The sequence below is a fragment of the Spermophilus citellus genome, assembly GCF_964194105.1.
Source record: "Spermophilus citellus genome assembly, chromosome: X".
NCBI lineage: Eukaryota > Metazoa > Chordata > Mammalia > Rodentia > Sciuridae > Spermophilus > Spermophilus citellus.
The window spans coordinates 48,012,141-48,021,910 of record NC_138190.1 but is presented as its reverse complement, the minus strand read 5'-3'; the positions used below and the strand labels follow the sequence as shown (position 1 = coordinate 48,021,910).

General features: G+C 36.6%; 1 protein-coding gene across 1 annotated transcript; it reads left to right on the top strand.

Moving 5' to 3' along the window:
• Window positions 1-432: 432 nt before the first annotated feature.
• On the top strand, window positions 433-8,027 carry LOC308639895 (BTB/POZ domain-containing protein KCTD16-like). The gene is made up of 2 exons (XM_081278279.1): window positions 433-589; window positions 5,993-8,027. Exon 2 carries the CDS (start codon window positions 5,999-6,001, stop codon window positions 6,875-6,877), a length of 879 nt encoding a protein of 292 aa, XP_081134405.1. The 5' UTR covers window positions 433-589; window positions 5,993-5,998; the 3' UTR covers window positions 6,878-8,027.
• Window positions 8,028-9,770: the final 1,743 nt, after the last annotated feature.

The window sequence follows — 9,770 nt, the reverse complement described above, 5'->3', positions numbered from 1 at the left end:
AATGAAAAATGTGTTTAATTTATTTCTTTATCCTCAGCATTTAATATTATCTTGCACACAGGACACTTAGTAAATTATTTATTTGAACAATAGAGACCATTTGAGTTATTATCACAATAAAATTGTTAATCATACCTATACATCCAATTTTATAATCCAGCCAACGCTTTAGTAAAAAAAAATACATTCAGGTAATTTGCATGTGCTAAATGTTTATTTGTTTTGCTGGAACCAAGAAAATGATGAGCAAAAATTCTCTTTTACCTCCAAATTCGACTCCTTTAACATCACCACCAGGGTTATCTTATTCTCTCTCCTTTGCTTTCTCCCCAAACTGCAGAATGAAGAGCTTGCCGTTTTCTATCTGGGAGGCGGGCAGCGGAGGGAACCGAGTTTGTCACAGAAGGGGAGGAGGGTCTACAGCCTTGCTAGTATTAAAAGGGAAAACTCTGCTCAAGCGCCGAAACACACAGCCAGAGAAAGGAAGGCGAGCAGGAAGTCATTTCACAAGCAGAGCTGAGCTGGCAAGGCAGCAAGACACACAGGGACTGAGACTGCTTAAGAATATCGCAGATACTAGAGATTCAAGGTAACTACTCCATTGATCTCCTTGTTTTTCCTTTCCAGTAAACTGCTTCTGGAATTCAGGAGCTTCTGCATTTGAGCTGGGGATGCGCATGTCTCTGTTTGTCCTTTCTCTGTACGGAGAGAGGACTGCATGTTAAACCTGCTGATTGGAAAGCAGGCTACAGATCCAAAAATAGGGGAGGCTCTTTCTGCAGGGCAATTCTGAAAACTCAGATTGCCTTTTATCATTTGGTTAATTGAAAAGTAAAATTTTTGTTTGTTTTTAAGCACCTGGGTACTGGCATTTCATTTTTATGAGCGGGCTAAAAGCCATAAGTATAAACTAATTGGAAAAGGAAGGGAATGCTACTGAGGATTTTTTCCTGCAAGTAGAAGAAAAACTATTTCTTATTTCTTAAAGTTGTTTTCTCCTTTTGTTTACACTTCCAGTTCAGCTGTTATCTTCTCTGATTTTGTGTATCTCTTAATTGGAGCATCAGAAAAGGTGGGAACCACATATAAAATTGGTGGATTCATTTTATAAGTGAGTGTGTATTTCAGACAAACTGGTCAGAGAGGGGAGAGAGAGAGGAACGGAGGGCAAAGAAGGAAGAGGAGGGAGAGGAGAAAAAAGGGAGAGAGGGGGAAGAGATTAGGACAGAAGGATTTCAGATTTAATAAAATTGGAAGTTGGTCATTTATAAATTTTCTGATTTCCTTAGAAAACTCTTTACATTTTCAGGAAGAAATCAGGCATCTTAAGAAGAGATAATACTATAGTTTGTTTTCATATATTTGACTTTTTTTTCCTTTAGAAACAGTGGATCTTGGTTATAAGTACTACAATTAAGAAGATTATTTGTAGAAAGGGAAGGATGAACTTGCTACTTTCCTCAGTGCCTTTGAAACATTGAAGTGTAAAGCTAAGTTCTTCTGGGCTTGCAGTATACAGCTGGGTTTAAAGACTTTTTTTTTTTCATCTGGTTTAAATCATTACTTTACACATTGTCTCATTTACTTCCTCCTTTACAGAGACTTTTATTTCTTTGATTTGCTGAGGCAAATAACCACAAATCCTTATCAACCTCTGATTTATACACAAGACAATAAATGAGACATTTCAAGATTCCTTAAAAAGCATTTGCCAAGCAAGCATTTCAAAAACTGATGGATGGTTAGATTTGAATGAATTGATTTTTGCTTCCTTGGGAGCAAAACCAGTTGAACAGAAAATACTAAGAAAGGAAAAGGAAGAATATTAAAAGATTTTTATATGCAAATTGCAAATACATGCAAATAATAATAATAATCTTTCTATTTGGGAAGTATACCCTTCTTGACTTCATGTTATGATAATATTCCAGGGGCTCTTTCGAATTAGACTTTTTTCCATTAGTGAGGGAACCACCTCCATTTTTATTTCTTTTTTTTTTTTAATATTTATTATTTTTATTTTTTACTTCTCGGCGGACACAACATCTTTGTTGGTATGTGGTGCTGAGGATCGAACCCGGGCCGCACGCATGCGAGGTGAGCGCGCTACCGCTTGAGCCACATCCCCAGCCCCCCATTTTTATTTCTTAAAAAAAAAAAACTCTTCTCAGATTCTAGCTTTCAGTGTAAAATTTCTCAGAGAAAAATTATATTTGTGTTTAAAAACATATTTGTGATTGTACCAAAGAGAGGAAGCAGTTAAAAGCTCTAGGCTTAACTTTTCTTCTTCTGACTTCTTCCTCCAGAAACAAAGGCTGGGTCGTTAGAATTCAGCTAAAAATTCTGTACTTAATGTAAGAGGCAAAATCTAATACCCAGCTTGACTCCTCAAATTGAATGTGACTCTCACTTATAGGATTTTAAACTACTAGTTGACCTGGGCAGAAGTCTCTTCAAAGCAACAAGAAAGAAAGGCAAATAATAAATTTTCACTACTGTTTTTCAAATGCTTATTTGTGCTATAAAATGATCTGTTTTATTGTATAATGGGGAAAAGCATTTGGGACTTTTGTCATTGTTTTTGCAAGAAATAAATAAGACCTCTTTTATATTCAGAAACCTGCAAAATCTAATATATGTACACTTCTTGTTCTTAAATGTGTATTCAAAATGAATTTCTATAAATGGATTTCCTTTTTTTTTTTTGATACTGAGGATTGAACCCAGGGGTGCTTAACCACTGAGCCACATCCCCAGCCCTTTTTTAATATTTTTTTAGAGACAGGTTCTCACTGAGTTGCTAAGTGCCTCGCTAAGTTGCTAAGGCTGACTTTGAACTTGTGATCCTCCTGCCTCAGCCTCCTGAGCTGCTGGGATTATAGGCATGCACCACCACACACCAGCTTCTAAATGGAATTCTACTCAGATACTGTGGGACTGTGAAAATAATGTCACATTTTAGTGTGATTTAGTGTTACATTTGTTTGTTGGTGATTTACTCATCATTCATTAATTATTTACCACAGGCTTGCTAATCACCAGACTCAGTGCTGGGGATGCGGAAGTTTAAATTAAGATTACTTTGTGGGGCTGGGGTTGTGGCTCCGTGGTAGAGTGCTCGCCTAGCATGCATGAGGCACTGGGTTCAATCCTCAGCACCACATAAATGTAAAATAAAGATATTATGTCCACCTAAAACTTAAAAATAAATTTTAAAAATGTGCCCAGTTGCTTCTGACAATTAAGGTCTCTAGGATTACCAACATCTTTAAAAAAAAAAAAAAAGATCACTTTGTGGGCTGGGGCTATACAGCACTTGCCTAGCATGCATGAGGCATTGGGTTCCATCCTCAGCACCACATAAAAATAAAATAAAAGGTATTGTGTCCACCTACAACTAAAAAATAAATCTTTTAAAAGAGATTACTTTGTTGCCTTAGGCCCAAACAGATAAATAAATAAATAGTTCTAGTTCTAGTATGGGCTGATAAATTCTCCAATAGAGATACTTATAAACTGCAGTGATAATGAATATAAAAGAATGGGATGAAAAGTTAGGATATTTCATTTTAGCAGGATTTCAGTGGATCACTATGAGACTTCTTTTGCCATAATCAATTCAGTGAAAAGCAATCTTTTATTGCTTTTCCTGAGACAAGCTAAGGAAACTAATATAACCTACCATCTGTTAAGCATTTATGATATGCCAGGTGGTGTGTTAAGTACTTTATTTGCCTTAAATATAATTTTCTCATCTTATTAATTAGGGTATTTTATTGTATCCATTTTCTGGAAAGGAAATTGAGGCTCAGAGAAAAAAATAGTTTGCCTAAAATTACTCAGCTAGGGGCTGGGGATATATGAGTGCTTGCCTCACATGCACAAGGCCCTGGGTTCAATCCTCACCCCCCCACACACACAAAAATATTACTCAGCTAGTAAGTAGCAGACCTGGGATTCAATTCAGAACTGCCCAAAGCCACTATATTATATTATTTCACAAGGAGGGACCAGGAGCTTGGGGTGGTTAGAGTAAAACAAGACATTTCAAGCAGAAGGAATCATAAGTTTGGGGCATGTGAACATGAAAAAGTGGATGAGTTTGTGGAACTGACCTCATTGCATTGTTACAAATAATTAATTGAGTGATCACATGAAAAGGGATTAGAAGAGAACTGGTATATAGTAAGGCTTCGTAAATGTTAGCTATTTTTAGTACAGCTCATATATTAGTACTATTACTGTTATGTTAATGAGTAAAAAGCCATATGAGTTTTTTTTTTTAATCCAAGATTTTCAAGTTTAATAAAGAAATAGGAGGAGGTTGACCTTATTTGGGACTTGAATTGGTCTTTGAAGTACAGGTGGATGTCAAGGAGAAGGAATAAGGTTTTACAGGGGTGGGGGAGATGTGAATAAAGACAAAAGACAAAATGAAAAACTCACAACCCCCCCAAATTTAAAGCAAACATCATTGACAATGATCAATGACCTTTATCTTTTTATTTTCTATGTGTAAAAAAGTCTTAGCAGATAATGATCAAAAGGGAGCAGTATAGCATAGTACTTAATAACATGGACACAGGTGTGCTATTGCTTGAATTTGGACATCAGCAAAACTACTTATGAGACATATGTTGGACAAGGTTTTTTTTTTTTTTTTTTTTTTAAATCAGGGATGAACTCATCAGCTAAGAACGATACCTAGCGCATAGTAAGTCCTATATAGTATTAGGAATTCTTGTAGATAGCTTTAAATTCCAAGGTAAGGGGTTTGAATTTGATGTATAGGCAAAATGGAACCACCAGATATTGTTAAACAGATATGACATGATAACAACTAATCTGATAGCAAAATTTTAAATATCTTGGTTTGGCTGTGTGTTAGCAGGAGAGAATAAATATGACTGGGTATCAACCAGAGATGGACAGACCAAACTGTAGATTCTTATATGAGTGAAGAATAAGAATAGGAAGTAGCAATAATAAACTGTATGCAAGAGATATCATAAAGAAATAATTTCTACGTTAGTGAGAAATATGGATGAGAAGAATGAATAAATCAATAGCATGTCTGAGGTTTCTGAATTTCAAATTCAGACTACTGAAAAAATTGTGGTACTACTGATGGGAGGAAAAGTCAGAAAATTTGACCTGTTTGGGCTGGAAACATGAAGAGAAATAATTAATAATAACTTACTTTTTAAAAAACACTTTGATGTACATGAGTGATTTTGAACACGCTGAATTCAAGGTGCTGCCAGGGCAGTCAGAAAATGTTGCTAATATAGAACTGAAGTTTAGGAAAGAGGTCAGGATTTGGAAATCATAGAGAACGTGTACAAGGGTGTACATTACATCAGGAAGTTGAAAGTAATCTGGGTTTTCAATCACTGGGAGGGTGAATGGTAAAATGTGGTGGGTGCACATTAGAAGCAGGTGCCACAATTAGAAACAGGGGATTAGATACAATCATAGAAACAAAAAGAGATCTGAGTAATATGGTGCTGATAATGAAAAAAAAAGAACAGAATATATAATACAGTAATATATATATCTAAAACCATAAAATCCATTTTGCAAGAATGCATACAAACAAAAAGATATATACTAAACTTATCAGAATGGTTGCCTGTGTTGGGGGCAGTGACAAAAATGGAAATAGAGTAAGAGAATAAAGTAAAAGAATTAAATGAGCATCATTGAGAGGGGGCCTTGCATGAACTGTGATAACCTGCCATCATGAAATGAGGAATTATTATTGTCTGAAACATGTGCATTTATAAGGACATTAGGAATCATTGCAAAGCTAATTCATGCACTATTTTTTCTATGTTGTCATCCTCAAGCTTAGTTAATTAGTAAAAGGTCATGCTATTGCTTGAGTTTCTTGATATGTACAATGTGTATGTGTGGAAAAATTTTTGCTTATAAGCAGAATAGGGACATCCTGTAAATCCTTACTTAAAACCAATTTGTTTTGCTTTTGTAGGTCAATATGGCCATGCCAGAAAAATCCAGTTGTACCAAACCAAGTGAGGATTTCAGTCATTTCCCTCAGATTATTGAACTCAATGTCGGTGGTCAAGTGTACATCACTCGCTATCCTACTTTGATCAGCATTCCTGGTTCCCTGCTCTGGGAAATGTTCAGTGAAAAGAATCTTTGTTCCCTGACCCGGGACAACAAAGGGAGGTTTTTCATAGATCGAGATGGTTTTCTCTTTCGTTATGTGCTAGACTACATGAGGGACCGGCAAGTAGTGCTTCCTGACCACTTTCCAGAGCACGGTCGGCTTCAGAGAGAAGCAGAATACTTCAGGTTGCCAGAACTGGTCAAGATGTTGGCTCCTAAAATGAATAAGCTCAACTCAGTTGGCAATGACCTATGCCAAAATGACCTAGAAGAGCTATCTCCCAGCATTGACACCATGTTTAATCCCTCTTCAAGTAGTATTGTCCATATTAGTGGCCCTGATAACCCTCTAGCTCTGACAACAGGTGCTGGTTCTCATCTCAAGAAGGCAGGCTTCATCACTATCGGCTATCGAGGCTCTTATACTCTGGGTCGGGACAGCCAAACAGATGCCAAATTCCGCCGTGTGGCCCGAATCATGGTGTGTGGTAAGATCTCCTTGGCCAAAGAAGTGTTTGGAGATACTCTGAATGAAAGCAGAGACCCTGACCGTCCTCCTGAGAGATACACTTCTCGATACTATCTCAAATTCACTTTTCTGGAACAAGCCTTTGACAGACTAGCTGATGCTGGCTTCCACATGGTAGCATGCAACTCCACTGGCACCTGCACTGTCACACATGACCAAACAGATGACAAGATCTGGACCTCTTACACTGAATATGTTTTCTACCGTGAGTGACACTAAAAAAACAAAAAAATCACCTGGAAAATACAAACCGAAAAGTCAACCCTCTTTCCTTTCTCTGTTCCATTGTCAACTATCTCCTTTAGAAATAGACACATTACTCTTAGGCCTTGAGTCCTCTGTCTAATCATGGACAATGTCACTCCCGTCACTGTAACCAGTTGAACCTTATTTGGCATTTTCTTCTTACACATCATGCCATTTTATCTGGCTTCCAACCTGCCTTGGGTTGTATTTTTGGATACCTCCTGAGGGAAAGTATTAAATGTGAATAGGCATGTCTATTCACATCGATATAGATAGTAGAAATGAATTTGTTGGGTGAATACAGATAGAGCCACAAAATTTAGTTAGTTGAGAAATGCTGAGCCATGGTTTCCAAACTTTCTTAGCACTCCACCAAAGTGTGGACATGCTTACATGACTTATTATCTGTATTCACCTAGATAAAGCCCTGTATTTTCCATTCTGAGCTAGAGATTGCTATAGTAATTATTAATATGCTATTTTTTCTTTTTGCAGTAGTGGGATCGAATTCAGATCTTGCATCCATGCTAGGCAAGGCTTTTACCACTGAGCTACATCACCAGCCCAGGAATATGCTTTTTAAAAAGTAAACACACACACACACACACACACACACACACACACACACACACGGTTGCTATTATTTTACCAGGCTCAGTGGAAGAAGTTGACAAGGGTCCTCCAAAAGGTTCATAGAAAGATCAACCAATTCTCAAACTATCAATTGCTCTTAACAGAATGTGGGTGAAAAGAACCAGGTGTGGTAGCACATGCCTATAATTTCAGCTACTCAGGAGACTAAGGCAGGAGGATTACAGTTTTGAGAATATCCTGGACAACTTATCAAGGCCCTGTCTAAAAAGGCCTGAGGATGTAGCTCAGTGCTTACCTAGCATGTGTAAGGACCTGGGTTAAAAAAAAAGGTGGGTGAAGAAAACAATTTCTTAAGTGATTATTTTCAAGAATAAAAGGCTTGGCACCGAAATTCATTTTACCTGAGAAAAATAGGATGAGTACCATGGCTATTACACAGGTATAAGCAGATATGCCATTTTAAAACACTGCCCCCAAATACCTGTCTTATTCATTAGCATTGTAGATATGGGAAGGGTAAGAAAAGTATGTAGATAAGGGAAGGGTAAGAAAAGAATTGTTTTATGTAAATATATATATATATATATATATATATATATATATATATATATATCTGTGTTAATTTGGTTTTCACTGGTCAAATAGTTGGATGTATATGTCAGCTGTTAACTTGTTTTTTTCTTGACTAGCTGAAGTGAATATGTATGTTTTTATCTGGGAGTGGGAATGGGAGAAGGTAGAAGATAAAGAGGAAAAAAGAGAACTAAAAAAACCAATAAATCAAAATTCATCTTCTGAAGCCTCTACTGATAACTTTTTATTATACAGGTTGAAAGTAAACACCCTCATACAAAAACATCAGGGAATTGAGACAAATGATTGGCTTGCTGGAGATGATGAGACAAGTAAAGAAAAAGAAACTTTGAGGGCCCACTTTAGAAGATCTTTATCACTATTTTGAATAGCTTTATAACACCCCAGTGATCAAATATCCTTCTCTTCCTTTATTCTTTGCTTTTTTGTCCCAACATCAGCCTCTATTTGTGCTTGTTACCTTTCGAATGATTTTCTAGTCAGGTTTCTTGGATTGCAAGGAACTAAAACCCATTTAAAAGTGCATGCGGGCTGGGGATGTGGCTCAAGCGGTAGCATGCGTGCGGCCCGGGTTCGATCCTCAGCACCACATACCAACAAAGATGTTGTGTCCGCCAAGAACTAAAAAATAAATATTAAAAATTCTCTCTCTCTCTCTCTCTCTCTCTCTCTCTCTCCCCTCTCACTCTCTCTTTAAAAAAATAAATAAATAAAAGTGCATGCATGCATCAGGGGTGTGATTGGGTGGGCATTTTAAAGATCTGTTTGCCTTATAGAGACCAATAATAGGAAATTAAGTCCAATTGAGTTTCAAAGGCCTGGGAAGGTGTTAAGAACTGTTCTCTCTTGTCTTTCAGAAGCTACATAGCTCTTCTTTCATCATATCCAGAATCTATTAGTTCCATATTTCTCCTTCCACACAGATCACCTTCTTTTCCTCAGCTTGTACCTGGCTTAAACAGTCATGTCAGCTCTTATGTGAACAGGAATTATTAGCCATTGTTTCCATAGTTAACTTTATTGTTGTTGTTGTTTTTTTCTGGTACCAGGGATTGAATCCAGGAGTGCTTCACTGCAGAGCCACATTCCCAGCCCCATCATTTTCATTTTTAAAAACAGGAAGCAGGCTTCTAAAATATAAGATTATGGAAATGGAGGAAAGGCATTCAAGTGCTGGTTGGCCCTAAACATGGCAAAGGTCTGAGACTCAGAAGAAAGTCAATTGAAGTGGAAAAAGTGTTAAATGTGTTAAATCATCCATGTGGGGAAAACTTGCAATATCATCAATGTTAGCTTATGAAACTTATTTTATATATCAATTTTTAAAAAAAATATTATCATTGGTTCTATATCTTCAAAGTAGTTTTAGGAATTTGCATTAGTTTGAAGAAAAAAAAACACCAAAAACCCAGGTGACATTATTATGTGTTACTTCACCAAAGTAGCAGTTATCTTTTTAACATAAATTTTCTATAACTTATTTTTTAAGGTAGTGGAGTTCAAACTTTGGCTAATGAAAATTTAAAAAGAAAAAATTCTTACTGGGATTTCTGTTATATTAAACAAATAAAAGTAATGAACAGGCCACTCAGCTAATATCCAATGTCTTATATTTATCTGGGAATCATAAAGTTCTATGGTTCAAACCATAAGCATGGTTTAAGAACTAATT

Excerpts from the sequence above, each read along its gene's own strand:
- LOC308639895 (XM_081278279.1), top strand. The coding sequence starts at position 5,999 with ATGGCCATGCCAGAAAAATCCAGTTGTACCAAACCAAGTGAGGATTTC.